Below are 17,686 nucleotides of genomic sequence, written 5' to 3' on the forward strand. Positions count from 1 at the left end.
TGGGCGTACAGGGACTGCAAGGCCATTATTAGTCTCACGTGTTTTTCGCTTTGCATAATTACAATAAAAAAATGAAAAATAGAGATCGTAAATCAAATTAAAAGCAAACTGAAAAGACGCAAAAAAAAATTGTATCAATATTTTTAACTCCACAAAGTGACCAATTTATAGATTTGGTGGTTGGATCTGCTGTGTTGATTGTTTGCTGTTGGAACATATGCGGTCTGGTGTATTTTATGATTTTGTTGAGCAGTACGTGTTTTTGTTTCTACACTTACTGTGGTGTAATGTGCAATGTGTGTATTTGATGTTTATTTATTTCATTTTCATGGTAGAAGTTTTATCTTATCTTTTGTAGCACATGCAGTCCAAGACAAATTTCTTCAACGGGGACAATACAGTATAATCTAATCTAATTTATTCTATTTATTAAAAAAAAAAACAAAAAAAAACATTGAAACCGACACCCAAAGACTTTGCAAAAAAAATCTGTTGTAATGAAGCACACAAGCTAGTTTTTGGTAAACATATTTATTCTACTACTAAGAAGTTAGCTGAGGCGTTTTACTTCTGCTGCCCCCTACTGACCAAAACAACTAGTTCTTTATTTTTGGAGACTTTGCGACCCTTGGTTATATATTCTTTTTAAAAAGAAATACTACTAATAATAAAAAGTATATATATATATATATATATATATATATATATATATATATATAGGGGTAATGTATATCATGTGCTCTTTGTATGCTCTGAACAGGCAGAATTTAGATTTATTTAGGGAATTAGTTGGACTTCATTCAAAAAAAAAAAAAAAAAAAAATCCCTGGGGATGCTTTTTAAATGTACTGGAACTCCGGACCATCTGACCGCCTGAGCTCACAGCCAAATCTGTTAACTGGGCTCTGTTCAGAAAAACTACGAGACACAAGTTACATTTTTTGCCCCCTTTACGCGGACCCTTAACAGGTGCGTCACTTTCCTTAAATTAAAACGGGGGCTGGGTACCTTCAGATGTCAGCACAGACTCTTTCAGGCGTCGGGGTTGCAGATGGATTAAAGATTAAGAAACAGCGGGGGAATCAATCGTTTCCTTTCCGGAGATACTCCGCTGAAAGTGACACAACGTGGGCGGCGCGTCGGGGAGCCGATCTGCAGCAGCGGCGCGGCTGCTCCACGCAGGAGTCAGGAGCTGGGTGTGAAGCTGAGTGGACGTGACGGCGTGGTCCTTCCAGTGCGGTGACCTGCGGAACAAAACACGCGTGTAGGCAGAGAGCGGGGCTTGGGTTCAGGTGAAACGGCTCCCCTGGTTGGAGCGCGTCTGACCAAATTGGATCCCACTTTATTAGAGAGGTGGAAAAACGACCAGAATGATGCTGTTTTTGTAGATTGTTTTTAATCTGAGCACCTGAAATGTTCCAGCTCGTGTGGCGCGGATGACAAACTGGATATAACCTCTGCAGAAAACATTTTGGAGACGTGACTTGAGGCGTTCCACCAGCGCGTATCTGCTCTGTTATTTCCAGCCACGACGCGTCTTTGGCACAGCAATAAATCAGAGAAATGCGCTGCTGCGAATTTCCTTTGCCAAACTGAACTCAAAGGAGCGCGATCGGGAGCCAAGAGGTGGATAAAGACGTTTCCTTAGTGAAGTGATAAGAACACTTTTATTGCCACATGACAATTAGGTGAAAAGGTCTGGAGATGCGGCGCAAATGCTTTTGTCTGCTTCAGGTAAGTTTTTTATTTGTTCATTTAAATCGTGCGCTTCCACTTGATTTTCCTGCTTCGGGTGTTTAATTAAAGCTCGCCCCGTCTCTTGTTTCAATCAACTGCTGCTGAGTTTAATCATGATGCAAAGGGATTGAAAGCTCCCACCAGCATGTCGGGGGAATTGTCACCATAAAGCCAAGGAAAAAGCCCGCACAAATCTCTCATTTGCGGCTTTAAACCCGGACGTTCCTCGCAGAGTTCGGCCTCTTTTTTATGTCCCAAACGAGGCACCGGTCCCATTAAAGCGCTGAGGCAAAGGTGTCTACCTGTAAACACTGAAACTTGAACTTGGATTTTCGCATCATAAACCATCGCCGAGGGGAGTGATTCTTATCTGTAACTGGAGCTCAGATGCTGAGGCTGAGAGTCCCACAATTGGCACAGACGGATTCGAGCGAGAGTTAGTGCACTCCTTCATGTTTCATTCACATTTCCCTCCTCTCTGACGGAGTGCCCTTGAAACGAGTGATCTGATATCACCACATGGTTTTTTTGCTCCTAAATGAAGCCTGCAGAGGTAACAGTGATGTATTGTGATGCGTTGACCTCCTGTAAAAGACATTCCGACAAGGTTGGAGGGCTGGATTTAGGAAGATGGGTCCCCTGGGACAGAGTTGGGTTTTATTGCCCTATCCACACAACTTTTGCTTTACAGGAAGGTGCAACCAAAGTATTTGAAATATCATATGAGTTGATTTATTTTAGTAACTTCATTAAAAAAACAGACTCGGGTATCATATAGATTAATTACACAGTGTGATATTTTAAGCCTTTACAATTGCAATTCTGATGAGTGTGGCTTAGAGCTGGGGGGGAAAATCTGTTTATCCAAAAACTAGATTATTAAATAAAATCAAATTTAAAAAAGGATGTTTAATGCTTAAATTTTATGTCGTGAACAAAACCGTGATGGGCACAGTCATTGACATCCCCACATAGGAGGGATAATCAAAAAAAGGTAATTGCTAAAGAAGCTGGCTCTTCTCAGAGTTCTCAATCTAAACATATTAATGGAAAAGTTGAGTGGAAGGATAAAAGAGAAGTAGAAGAAACGTGCATGACAGGGGTTATCATTCAAAGCCTTGAGAGAATCGGGAAGTAAAGGTGTTGACTGCTGGTGGAGTCACTGCTTTCAAAGTTGCAACCTAGAGATGTTTTCAGGACATGAGCTGCAACTGCGACATTTTTTGTGTGTGTGTTAAGTCACTGCGGAACCAAAGGCATCCTTTTCATTTCATTTGGAAAATAAGGTCCCAGTGTTTAGGGGAAGATTGATGAGGGTAAGAAAACCAATTCTTTTTTAGTTTTTTTTTTTTAGTTTTTTTAAGTTTCCACAGTTAGGGGTGATTCGTGACCTGCTTGTGTTGCTCCACTGTGTTTTCAAGTCCAACGTCAGTGCAGCCATCTACCAGGAAAATGTAGATTTGTTCATGCCTCCCTCTGCTGACGAACTTTATGGAGACGCTGATGTCATTTTCCAGCAGGACTCGGCACACCTGCTTTAATGACCTTGATGTTACTGGGCATGACTGGCCAGAAAAACGAACCAAATTAAACCCCACGGAAAATACTGTCAAGAGGGAAGATGAGAGACAAAAGCTGAAAATGCGATTGCCTCCATGCCACGCTGCATTGATGCATTCATTCATGCAGAATGAGTCTTGAGTCCAGACTGTGTACGGCAGGCTGGCCTTTCTGTAAATTTTGGCTTTTTTTGGACTCATATATATTCAGCTCATAGTCATCAATGGTTATCGGCATAAAAATACAATTAAACAAATCACCGGATGGGTTCATTTGTTTTTTGTTTTTTCTTGGAAATGTACAACTGAAGCTACATCTTTACATTCACTACTAAAAGATGCATCACCTCATGTCTGACATTAAACCAAACTAAAACTTTCATGTTTTAGGTAAGGTAGAATCACCAAAACTATTGCTGCTAAAAGCAAGAGTAACAAGAGAGAAATACTTTTCTAATGTTTGCATACATTTTCTTCATATTTGGCAGAGTTGCCGTATAAACTGTATGACACGGGTTCCAACCTTTTTGACCCAGGCATCCTTCCACAAGCTTCTCACAACAGTTTGTTGAAATTTTGACCAAGTTCTCCTGAAAAGCCAGGTGCTACTGAGTCAAGTTTGTGTCCGACCTTTATCACACACAAAGTTTTTTTTTATGAGACTGAGATCAGGGCTGCGATGGCCAATCCACAACAGGGAGTTTGCGGTCGGTAAGCCACTTTATATTTTTCAGCCCAAGCTTTATCTTTGCTTGTGTAAAGTGCACCAGTGCCTCCTGCAGCAAAAAAAAAAAAAAGAAACCCACACAGAATAATGCCGTCACGGCGTGCCTCACAGCCTGGGAGGCTTCTACCTTTCTCCCACAAATGTAACGCTGAACATTATGGCCAAACACTTAAATTTTAGTATCAGACCACAACACATGCCTTCAAAAATGAGACATTTGTCCCTGACTACATCTGTAAACTGTAATCTCTATTTGCTTCATCTGGGGTCCATTTTCAGAAAGGGGGAAAAAAAAGTATTTTCATTGTTTTGTGGATGATGTACAAATCTTTCTCATGCTAAATAGAAAGTGGAAGCCAGTCAGTAGTTAACCTGTTTAAAAAACATTGAAACATGGATGGAGCTTAACTTCCTTTACTTGAAATAAAGTAAGACTGAAGGGATAGTTTTTTTGTTTTTTGTTTTTTGTGTGTGTGAAAAGGACAACAGCATTTTGTTGCAATTAGTCCTTTGAGGTATTTTCATTGTCTTGCTGTCACATATAAATATAGATGGATAGATGGATAGATAGATAGATAGATGGATAGATTAGATAGATAGATAAGTGTTTTGAATTTGATAAGCAGGTCAGTGCTATAGTCCAGTCTAGCTTTTTCTATCTAAGGTTGATCTCTAAAATCGAAGCCAGTCTACCTCATAGAGCCCTGGAAAGGGTGACTCACCGTTTTATTGCGTTTGGACTGGACTGCTACAACTTTCTTTATACCGAGATGGGCAACTCTCTTCCTCCTCGTCTGCAGCTGCTCGTTAACTCTGCCGCTCTGCTGCCTGTCTGCTGACCGGTAAAAGGCGCTGTGAGCATATACAGTAACTCCCATGTCGTCCTCCCTGCGCTGGCTGTCTTTACGTTTTTTAGTAACGTTTTTTGAGATTTCACTTTTGATCATTTTTAGATGTTTAAACAGTCAGGCACCTCCCTGCTTATCGTGCGCTCTTGCACAGGCATGTTTCCCAGCAGAACCCGGAGGTCAGGTAACCTGCTGCTTTTTGATGTTCCAAGGACTCGTCCTGTGAGCCGAGGAGACAGAGCTCTCTCTGTTGCGGCTCCCAAACTGTGGAATGAACTTCCGCTCACTGCAACTATGGCCAGTACCTTGAATGATTGGACATCTCTTTATTAACTTGGCTTTAATCTCAGTTGAGCATGAGTATCATTAGGCTGGGTTCTAATAGCTTTAATAGCTTTTTTTAAGCTGGTATATATTTTTTTTGCTTGTTTTATGTTTTTTTCTTTTATGTATTTTATTCTATGAACCTGAGCAGCATTTTTGGCCACCCTGCATGTGTAAAGCATATAAATGAAGTTTGAATTATTGCTTTTCATGTTACCTTTGGAATAATGGCTTCTCTTACAAGCTTCAGCCAGCATCCTCGCAAGATCTTTTGCTTTTAGTTTGGGGTTTACACACAGGGTTGACACATTTCCCACCAAAACATGTTCTTCTCCGGGAGACAGAACCTGTGTCAGTGCTGAACAGTAAGATTGCAGGACATCCCAGTGCTGTGTGCTTGTTTTTGATTGTTTGAATGAACGTCGGACCTTCAGGCACACAATCTCACGCAGAGAAGCAGCATGTTTGAGGCGGTGCCTTAAAATACATCCACAGGTGTAACTCCAAATAAATCCCTTGTTGTGAAGTAACTGATTTGACGCTTTCTAAAGCCATGACATCATCATCTGGGGTGTGCTAAATTGTTTAAATGTATAGTTACTTGGGTATGTTTAAACAGCTGACTTAGAAATAGAAACCTATCTAAATATCTCTTATTATAAAGTTTTGATCATGTTAACTGACTTAAAACAGAAGGAAAAACATTTCTGTTTAAATACTTTAGAATACTGGGTTTCAATTTTATAACATACCGTTTGCAGAAAATCCATTTGTGGAAAAAAAAAAGGGAAAGCTATTCCCCTAAAACCTCGGACACTGCCCAGGTAAGTCTGGCAAAAGTCCAATCCAGCTCAGATGAACTCCTTCGTGCGCAGAGAGGAAAGCTGCCGCACTAAGAATAGTCAAGATTCTTCTGCACAATCCCTCCCCTGCTTTCTATTTGTGTCCCCCTCTGTTATGATTTAAGACCCTCACTCCCAGACACACAGTCATCACATGTCTGTAAAGGTCAGAAAGCAGCTAATCAGTATAAACGAAGTTGTGATGCTTTTAAAGGGGGCACGTTCTTTAGGATGCCGTTTTCACGTTTAAATTGTTCAGTTGTGGTCTGTTTAAAGTGGAGCTACATTGCTTTGGTATGAATTCCTCATGTTGCCCCACAGCATCTCTTCAGCACCTGTTTTGAGGTTTTCTCTGGGAGCAACTCGTTTTGGTGCGGTCTCTTTAAATGTAAAGGATTTATGTGTGGAGCGTTCCATTCCCAGCCCATTCGGCCATTCTTGTAGTATCCTCAGGCCCGGTGTAATGAACAACCAAACATTTTCACTTATTCACTTCTGCGTCTTTCAGCTTGGACTACAAAATCGCATTGATTAAAAATGAAAACATTACGGATTTCATCACCTTGTTTAGCAGTTCCGCAGCATATGCTACAACGTAATTGTTGAAAAAAATGTAATAGAGAATAGAGAAAACTGGTCGGCTTGAAAAATATGACCCAAATATAATATAAAGAGATCTATGCAGCACCTGGAGAAACTAAATTTAAATTCTCTGCACTCCTACAGACTCCAAGTAAACAACAAAATGTATTTAAGGGCTGAAAAAGTTATTTTGCCTAATATGTCCCTTTTTTAATGAGATCAAACAACACCAATACATTTATATTTTCATCAAAAAAATGTAAACAATATTGTTAAACATTTGTACTGCATTCTGTTGCAGTACCTGTAGATAAGCATGTAAAATGCTAACCTAATTTTACTCAGCTAATTTGTGTAAGTACATTGTGAGTTTTACCATAAACTCTTTCAAACTATGAACCCTTATGTGAGAGGTTTTGATGATGTCTGTCTATACAAGAAGAGAGGATATACAATCCCAGGAGAGTTGCCACACCTTTTGGCCGTCTTTGTAGAAAAGGAAAAACAATCCACTTGAGTTTGATCATTTGAGACAAGTTACTTTGTAACCAGGGGCACTAGTATTGCGAACATTATGTTGACGTCATGCCAAGTTGAATCTTGAGTAACTGGGGGTCATTGTTTTGTTTACATGACTCGTGAAGATCTGACTCTTGCATTTATATGACATAGTGCAGCAAGATAAAGCGGGTCTCTGCACAACAAGTGCAAACAAGTATTTTTGTTATATAGTAAATATAAACATGTGTCCTACAATCAATCAGAAACCTTACTTCCAGTTGGCCTTCAGATTTAACATGATGACAAACCATGAAGTACCTAAAAAGATGCAGCACAGGGTGTAGAATCGGAGTAAGAATGCTACAGATTTTGACCTATATTTATTGGCAACTATGGTAAAATTTGTAATAAAAATATGGCATTACAGTGGCCTAATCTCACACTGAGAAATGTATATAAAAAAACAATGTTTGATTTCAGAACATTTATTAAATGGGGGGTCAGAGATTAGGGGTACAAAGTTAACAAACAAGCTCTTGTTTTCTAGCCACAGCTGGTTAAGACATCATACAATATAAAACACCATTTGTTGCAAATAAACTTCATTCAACTATTTAGGAATACAATACTTCAGACCAGTTTATTAAACTGGGTAGATTAGATTATTGAAAGCAAAGTCATTTAAAAGCTTTTATAACTGCAGTCATTGTGCTATGCAGCTTCCTGAAACCATTCACTGGGAGTTTGCGCAGCTGAAGTAAGATGTATTCATGCCGTAGAACCCGGAAGGCACTGAAACATGCACACATGAAACCCTTATTATTGGTTAGCTGACGCATTCAGGGCTTAGGTTTTAACCTTTTCCAGAGAAAGAGAAAATGTAACCCTTACACAGCAGATTTGAAAATGATTGACACAAAAAATAAAGAAAGAAAATAAGAGAGAGTTTCAAAGCCAAGACAGGGGTGTCCACCATTCCTCAAGAGCTGTTTTTCCTTTAGGTCTTAGAGGTTTCTCAAGCTCCAGCACAGCTCATTTAAATGATTGAATTACCCTGTTGGCATGTGGCTACATTCTACACGGGGACATGGAGGAGACCCCCAGGCTCTCACCGCTGATCAGCAGGTCAAAACCTAAACACTCTTCTTCTTTTTTTTCACTCTTCATTAAATTGATCAAACTGGAAAAATCGGCAGGCCTCCGTAGAACCATTTTTAGCCTTTAAATGCATCAACGAAATGTCACAATGTATGATTCACTTTGTTTTGGGTTGAATAAATCCTCAGAAAAAGGCTTAAGCACGCATTCGTTTTCTGTTTGTTTCAAAAGTACACCCTCTTCTGCTGAAGCTGTCTCACAACTTTCTTTTATTGTTAATGTTTTGCTGTTGTTAATTATCAGATTAAACTGAAACAAACACGCCTATGTTGCGTTGTCCACAGATATAAAATGGAACCCTAACCCGAAACCTTAATTTGAAGGTCAGATCTTGAAGAAAACTGGACATTGTATCGGTCAGTGAAAGCCTCATGGGTTCGTTCTACTCTGGTGGATTTAAAAATGTTTGTCTGGTTGCACGTTGAAAATATACTGTAGGCACATGTTTAAATCAATATTGATATGAGCTCCTGCTCAACACAATATTGACTGTTTTAGATTTAGATTTATTAGATATTTATTTCCACTTTTTAATTCTTGGGGGGATTTTAATGGGTAAAATATCTTTCTCAAACAAGTTGTTTTAGCCACTTTAATGCTACAGCTCTTAAATAATTGTATATGCAAAAGTATTTTTTAGTGACTCAGGTGTTACCCACTTAACCCAATGTCCCACTTTACCTGAAATCACCCCACGTTGATATATTGACATTTAATATTTAAAACACTTTTTGAACAGAATGTATCTAAAGGAGTGTCAAATGTAGAAAGTACAGCAGAAGCTAAATGAAACGGAAACAGAAATCGCAATGTATCTCACATATGTACTCAGGTGAAACAGTGTGGATAATAATGCAAACTGGCTAATGAAAAGCAAAGAGATGGTTTCCCTCCTTTGTACCTTCTTTTTCTTTTGTCTGCAATCAGCAGGAGAAGGCGGCAGAGGAATGAGCAATGTATTTTGCAGTAGAACCACATGTCTAACCTGCAGCTATTTGTCGAACGCTTCAGCAGTTTGTTCATGCTGAGGTTAACAAGTGTCTGACTGACTCGACTCGTTCTGCAACACTTCCAGGTCACAGGACGCCACGCTACGAGAAAACAATGATCAGCTGGAAACAGATCTAAACTGGTCCTCCGGGTTTATTACAGGCCTCAAACCAAGTGTGGTAAACAAGTCAAAATTACAATTAGTGATTTTACTAAAGAGGATACCGTCAAACGTATCAAAGAGACCCCCGCACACATGATCTGTCACCTCAAACCTGCTTAGCGGTGGAAATGATCAAAATGAAAATAAGTCAAAGCATGGAATGAAAAAAAAAAGAAGGGAGCTGCGAGCTGGAAAAAAATTATCCACTTAATAAGCTCAAAGTATGCACAAAATGAGGCACAAAATGCTTGTAATAGAAAAAGATTTGGATCAGCAGCTCCTCTGGACTACAGCATTTTTTTTTTAATACTCGGCCTCAGGCAGCTTTCTGAGTGTTTTAACTTGCCCACTTGGGAAGGTTTTTCCTCCTCTTCGCTCCACTGCTTTTTCATGAAATCCTCATATGGCAGAAACATGCAGGAACAAAATGTAGCATGAGAGCTAGCAGATAGTCTACTATACTTTTGTCACTATCTCCCTTTAGCTCTTTTTCAGCATTTTTTTAATCTTGTATTTTAAATAGAAAGTCTATTGAAGGAAATGCATTTTTCTTGTAAATAACCCAACCCCATTATGTTTCGTTACAATGCATAATTTTGTTAGAAGAAAACTTGTTCAGCTCCTGGTTAATTTAATTTACACCAAAAAAAAAACCCAAAGCAAAAGATTTCCAGAATGCAATTAAATTATACGTTTGTTTTTTTTTTCCTTTCCTTACCAGCAGACAAAACTACGTTTTACACATGCAGCACACACAAGGGTTACGAGGGAGGTGTGTTTGCAGTTATCTGTGTAAATTGCTGTTTTCTAGCTTAATGAATTATAAAATCAAGTGTTGCAGTTTTACAAGTGAAATCTGATTATTCCTGCTGAATCCCTCTGTGGTTGTAGCAGTTGTCCGATGCTGATGCTTCTGCATCAATGGTACCTTCAGAAATATGCGGGTCATCCATGCGTTGAACTCTGACGCCAAGGCAAATTCTGGCTTTTACACCTTTCCCCGACCGGCTGGATGGTGGTTGTCCTCCATCTTTCGCTTGTTGGACCTTATGTAAATTTTTTAAAATATAAGCTGAAACCAGGACGACTGTGCAAGGTCCATCTCAGAGGTGCTCACGTCCAGAGAAGGCAGCGGCGTTTCTGGGCGGACTTTCCCGCTGCGTAATACGGTTTCGGGTTACATTTCTCAATTCAGCAGCCAACTGTGCTGAGTGACAATAGTTTTCCAAGGTTCTCCTAAGCCCATGTGGCTAAATTGGTCACAGTAGCGAGATGGTTTCTCATCCAATGAGCATGAAGACAGAACAGATAAATCAGCATACCAAAAAGGCTCTTGTGTAAGATTTATTGTGATGTTTCCTTGATGTATTGGACACGCCAAGCTTTTTCAGGCTACTAAATTATTTCGTACGGAGCCTCGTTCTTTAAATACTTACAATTTGTCAATCTATATGAAAGAACACATCTGTTCAAAAGCATGAAACAGACATAGGACCATGTTAGGCCTTGAAAGTCCCCCAACACCGTCTTCTGGTCTGTACACGTTGAACTTTCCCCTGGTTTCATACTTTGTCAATATTGAAAGCCTGGGCAGGCTTTATTGTAGCTTTTCATGAGGGGGAAAAAGACATATTGTGATACAAAACAGTCATCCAGGAATATATCTTGGTATTCTGAAGTATTATGAGTTCCTCTCACTGGGACCGAGGGGCTGGATCCAACTCCGGAAACAGCTCCACACCATAAGTCCCTCTGCATCAAACTATACATAGTGCGCTTTGAGACGTGCCGTTCTTTTTGGCATCTACCAAAACCAAACTAATCAAATGGATTGTCGTGCATAGAGAGATGATCTGTCCCTCCAGAGATCATGTTTCCACCGCCGTAGAGTCTAATTGTCACATGCTTTACGCCACTACATCTGCTGCTTTGCACTCTGTGATGTAAAGCTTCAACGCAGCTGCTCGGCCGTAGAAACCCATTCCACGTCGCTCTCTATGCAGGCTTGACTCTGCAGGATGTCGGTGACCCTCCCTGCACTCTAGGCCTCAGCATCTGCTGACCTTCCTCTGCATGTCATAGATAGCTATCCACTTTGTAGTTCCCAGTTGCTTCCGCTTTCTTACGCGACTACTAACTGTTGACTGTGGAATATTTAGCATTGAGGACATTTTATGACTGGACTTCTTGGACAGGTGACCTCCTTTCATGGTAGCGTGCTGGTATTTACAGAGCTTCTGGGAGTATTGTTGTAGTCAAGGCCACCTAAACTGAGACAACACCAAGAGACGAGACCAAGTCCAAGACCAAACCACACTGAGAGAATTTTTTACAAACCATTGCTGTAATCATAATAATGGATCATAATAGCACAATTGTTGCTACAGTAGCTGTAAAGAAAACCAGAATTCTTTAAAGTTAAAAACATCCTTGGTTGCATTTGAGTTCCACCAGGGGCATCGCACTAAGCTGCAGTAATATAGAACGAGATGCTGCAGGTGTTGTATGACTGGTGTTAAGAAAAAAAAATCCATTGGCAAGACTTTATACCGCTTTTGCCATAATAGTGTCTGCAGCACCTGAATTCAATGATTTGGATGAGTAAACAAAGACATTTGGCAATATGATGCAAGTGGGTTAATGTGTAAATGTAAGAGAACCCATTTGCTGTTAAGTAAATAATAAGAGCCCCTAACTGGAGTGCAGCTAGGAGTTGATCTCTCTGGTTCATATAACTGATGCCATCACTTCAATATGGCAATAAGAAATTTCTTTAACTCATGAGAATTGTATTATCATGGCTGTTACAATGTGGCACAGCCTCACTGTATACCTTTTATTTTATATTGGAAATCCAGTGGCCTCTTCTGTCCTTGGGGTTTGTATGTTCCTTTGTTACAAGCTTGGACTTGAGGGTTCTTTCGATTTTTATAATTAAGCTTCATTTTGCGAGTAGAACGTCTGCCTTTAAGTATCGATGCAGCTCCTCCATTACATCTGATGTCTGCACCACTCTCTTAGTCACGCTGAATTTTAAAGGGACCATTTAGTCATATAGAGCGAGTATCATTATCCTGCTCTCGGGGTAAAGTAAAATCTGCCAATTTGTGCATTAAAGTAGGGTTTTACAAAGTTGGAATGCGAGTGGTATCTGGATTTCACTTCTGACGAAGGATGAAATTAGGCAGCTAGGTAAATTGATCGGCATTAGGCAGAGCTTCAGGACAAGTTGATTTAGGGGCTTTTTTTTTTTTTTTTCTCCACTCGTAGATTTATGGTTTGGCTGAACTCAGTGGCTGATGACGGCATGCACTCCAGAAATAGCTCCTGGATTGTTTGCCACTGCAAAACACATTTTAGATAAACTGGAGATAACATGACAGACTTCTGCGCCGTCTTCTCAAGAAACCCATCAGCAATAAATGGACCCTGGTATGGAATCAGAACATCAGTAAGATGAACATTTCAGCCAATTTCTTGGAGGGAAATGCACCTCCCCCTCCACCCCCCCTTCTTTGCTTTTAGAAACAGGCGATGAGTATTTTGGCGAGGGGCCAGCTCCTCAGCTGGGGTCACGTCTGGCCCGGACGGTCCTATTCCAGATTTTTTATTTTTTTTATTTTGTCCTCTTCTTATTTTCTTTAAAAGGACATTAATTTCTCCAGGGCCTATTAAGTAAGATGTAAGTGGAAAAAGTCTGTTTTTGTATTTTACTCTAACCTGCTCCTGCTGGTACTGGATCTGGATCTGAATCTAAATGGATAAATTATTAAACAAGAAAAAAAAAATGTGATTTACCGACACGCAGCTCCAGTCAGAAGTTTACATCCTCTCTCCATAGGCATGAATCCCAGAATATTTTGGGTCTCCTAATTATGCAGTTCCAAAGTTCTTGTTCTGGTTGGGAAATTATTATACAAGAGACAATTTCAACCATACCTAAAAACAGGAACTGTTTGAATTTATTGTGGATTTTCTCAAATCTACACAGGGTCAGAATCATACATAGAGGCTCCAATTCTTACTTACGTCCCTAAGATTATACCATTTAGCAAGTCGCACTTTGACTACATTCCTTTTGTAGCCACAGATGAGCTGCTGGCATCATTTGGGTTGTTGCAACTCTTCTTGGCAGAATTGGCAGAGATCATTTTAACTGATTGGTTTTCTGGCCTGGATTTCACTTGTAACTTTGCACAGCGATAAGCAGTGGTGGGGTCATTCCAGCAACTTCATGCCCCTCTCCAAGCTATTTTTAACCATAATACAAATAAAAACAACCAGAATAAACACATTCAAAATTGTTATGGGTTTAGATAAAGATAAAGCATGTCATAAAAAACAGTTCTCATTGCATTCCATCCAACTATGCTTTTTGTCCTTTGTTGAAAATGTATATGTTGATATTTAAAAGAAAGATGTTTGTTTTTACTGTTTTTGTATATTGTTTCAGTGTCTTCATTGAGGGCGAAGTGGAACTGAAGTCAAAGTACTTGTTAAATGAAGCACCTTGACGGTTAAAACTAATTCTGATTCTGAATGATTTTAGGCCACAGTTTTAGCTAGATGGTGAAAATGCTCACTGCAAAAAGGGAACTAAAAGTAAGTAGAAATTAGTTTATTTTTTTCCTTGATTTGAGGAGCTAAATAAGAGTATTTTTACCGCTAAAATAAGATAGTTAGATATCCTGCGCTTGAAATAAGATGATGGAGATTAATTGTTCCTATTGTAAGTGCAAAAATCTTATTCCATTGGCAAATAGTCTTATTTAGCTCCCCAAATCAAGGAAAAATACACTGATTTCAAGAAAATTTCACTTACTTTTAGTTCCCTTTTTGCTGTGCAATATATATATATATATATATATATATATATATATATATATATATATATATATATATATATATATATATATATATAAAGTTTGCTTTTGTTGGAATATGGCAAAAAGGTTTTATTGCTTAACTTTAGCTGGAACAGTTAAAACAATGTGAATAAAAGCAAACTGATCCGGATCTGTCTCTTCTGTTTGAAAAGGTCTCAATATTTCCGTGCTAAAAGATTATTGATGACTAAAAAAAAAACGCACTCATCTTACCAGAAGACATTTTAGCACATATAGTGTAAGTGGGGGTGGGCGAGCCAGTGTGTATATTTTTAAAGTGAAGTAGAGGAAACCCACAATCAGTTTGCCCTGAAAGAAAGAGCAGTTTGAGTAAATCACAAAAAAAATTAAATATCCCCTCTGATAACGAGTGCATGCTAACTTCTGACTGTATCTGTAGATTGATAAAAATTAAAGACTTTTTAGAATTATATGCTAGGTCCATGTTCCTTTTAGCCTGTTTTTTCTGTCGCTACCATACTGACTTCTGCTTTCATTTCAGCTTTTAATAATATAAATTTTCAGTTTTTGCAAGCTTTTAATTAGGTGGTATGTTGTAATAGGATCTTTACGATTCCCCTGCTGTCTACAAACTCCTGCAAAACAAATGAAAACAATTTTGCATATTTTACAATGGGACCTCGCTGCATACATCCATACACACAAAACAACACCCGTTAAATTTATCATTAGCCTGAAAACTGTTTAAAACTAGCGGATGTCCAAGGCTCCTCTTGCAGTCTTGTGTTTGTCCTGCTGTTTTCACTGCCTGCTGTTGTTTTTGAAGTGTTGGTTCTGTACGTTTCCGATACCTGTCTGGATTCACGGAGCATGAAAAGCGACGCAGCCAGCCATTATGAACCCTGCTCTGAAATCTGGGGCACTCCGGCATTTTTCTACGATGTGACCTGATAAACCTCTGGTATTTCACGCCGTTGTGACTGCCTGTTATGAACTCAAACCTTATGAAAGGACGACACATTTAAATAAATAAAAAGTATGGGTTGAATCGTGAGGAATTTAAAAGTCTATTTGCCACTGTTTTATCTGGTAACAAAAAAAAAAAGGTTTTGCATGATAAATTATCGATGGGAATGTTTTATTTAAGGAGGAAGTGAAACACAGGCTCTATAGGTAATTGTAGCTGCTCGGTTGCGTGTTCAGGAAACGGTGTTCAATTAAGGACAGCTTTACTGAGGTGTTTACACAGTTTGGGGTCAGTCTGAGCGGGGAGAAAAAGCCAAGCTGATGACTGTCTTTTTTTTTTTTTTGTTATGAAGCACTACCAACGTCAGCTGCATGTGTGCTGGCTGTGAATCACTGGCTTCCAGATGTCTCCAGTGCGACACGTAACACAATCCCCCTCTCTTTGTGTCGCCAGGCTTCCTGGTTTGAACAGTTTCCAGCACGGCCCCCTGTCCAAAACAAAGAAAACCCATTTAGGATCAAAGCGCGCGGATGCAATATTAATCCAAACACCAGATTCCTCTCTGCTGTCATTCAGCAAAGCCACAACTACAAATTCAGTCTTGTTTCCGTCCTTGCGAGTGAAATAGGAGGCTGTTTATCTAATGTTGCTGTCGTGGTGGAAACACAACTCTGTCACATGAGACACGGCTGACTGAGGATGGTGCAGTTTTGTGATTATGTGCATTTTTAATGCTTTTCCCCATCTGCAGATGCAAAATAGCCCGATGCCAAAATAATGCACAAACAGCTACGCTTTGAAATTACCATTACACCCCTGTAAGATTGATTTTTCTTCATCTCTATAAACACGAAAGCATTAAAGGTTGGGGAGCGATCGCACAAAAACAACTGGCTTCGCTTTTTTTTTTAAATTCAACAATATGATAAAAAAAATGATCGAACTTTAAAAAATACATTGAAGGGAGAGAATACATCCGTCCATTGTCTGATTCTGCTTATCTATTCGGGGTTGCAGGGAGCTGGTGACGATCTCCAGTAGTTATTGGGCAAGAGGTGGAGTTCACCCTGGACAGGTCGCCGGTCCCTCCCAGGGCAACACAGACACACAGGACAAACACCATTCACACACACACACACACACACACACACACACACAAAGTTTATAAAAGACCAATGAATCTAACAGTCGGTTTTTGGACTAAGGGAGGAAGCCAGTGGACCGGGAGAGAGTCATACCAGCAAACTCCATGCAGAGGGACCCCAGGCTGGGAATCAATCCCAGGACCCCCATGCTAGCTAACAACAGCGCCACCATGCGACCCGTTAAAAACAATTAAAAGGCAGCTCTGTACAGATGTCAATTAAGAAAACAATTCATATTTTTCTTTGCTTTTTTTTTAAACAGCATAAATAAAAGTATTTCTTCCCTTCCCTAACAACCAATGGGAAAGTATTTACATTAATTACAGCAGTCCAACCTTCCTTATAATTGATGAGCAGCTTTTTTGCATGTTTCCTCTGGTATTTTGATGATTTATCTTTGGTGATGAGCTCCAAGTCTTTGAGATTGGAAGGCCTCCTCTTTAGCCCCCTCCTCTGTTAGGGTGAACTCGGGACATAATAGTATTATTATTATTATTAATAATAATAATAATAATAATAATAATAATAATAATAATAATAATAATAATAATAATAATAATAATAGAGTTAAGTGTAATAAAGAGGAGAATGAGAAGCTTTTTAAACACATACGTTCCTCTCAAGGACACAAAAGGTCGCGGGGTTTGATTTAATTGAACTTCATCTCCTATAAAGGAATTAAAGATTCATAGAGCTGGTCAGAGAGAAGACGTGTTAATATTTGATTCTGTGATTAAGCCTGACCTCTATCGCTCTTCTCTCCTCTGTTTGCAGTTGTTCGCCGTTGTGAGCCTCCTCCCCTCGGCCTCCTTGGCAGATCGGACATGTATAGCTCTGCTCATGCTGGCAAGGAACGTCTCGCGTAAGTCAAAGACAAGTAACGCAACGCTTATTACAACACTGCGGTCTTCTTTTTCTTTTCTTTTTTTTTCACAAGCGGTTATTTCCCAGAGCTGTCAGACCCGAGCGTTTGAGCTTCTTTTCTGTTAGCCCACTTGTGAGATTAAATTGATTTTTAGTCTTTTCTTTTTCATGTCCATAACCTCTAAATGCCAAAGCTTCATCTTCTCTCTCAACTTCAGCCTAGTGAATATTGGCAAACTGTCCTTTTATGTTATTTGATTTCCTTGTAGAGCTCACAAGTGAACTCTGAATGGGAAATGTTAAAGGAAAAAAAAAATATTTTCTTCCAGGTTAGTTTAACAAAGATGACCGAGGTTGTTCTCACTAAATTGGTGATACCTCTTTATTTTGTTTAAGGGTTGTTGTTTTTTTTGTTTTGTTTTTTTTAGCATG

General features: G+C 39.4%; 1 protein-coding gene across 1 annotated transcript in view; it reads left to right on the forward strand.

Annotated features, from left to right (window-relative positions):
- Nucleotides 1–1,001: 1,001 nt before the first annotated feature.
- LOC105926480 (corticotropin-releasing factor receptor 1) overlaps nucleotides 1,002–17,686 on the forward strand; it is a gene marked incomplete in the record, with an annotated part of 170,726 nt that continues 154,041 nt past the window's right edge. Inside the window, 2 exon segments of the mRNA XM_036142068.1 lie at nucleotides 1,002–1,734; nucleotides 17,165–17,252. Of these exon segments, the coding sequence (XP_035997961.1) occupies nucleotides 1,705–1,734; nucleotides 17,165–17,252 (118 nt within the window).

This window comes from Fundulus heteroclitus, chromosome 10 (assembly GCF_011125445.2).
Source record: "Fundulus heteroclitus isolate FHET01 chromosome 10, MU-UCD_Fhet_4.1, whole genome shotgun sequence".
Classification (NCBI taxonomy): Eukaryota; Metazoa; Chordata; class Actinopteri; order Cyprinodontiformes; family Fundulidae; genus Fundulus; species Fundulus heteroclitus.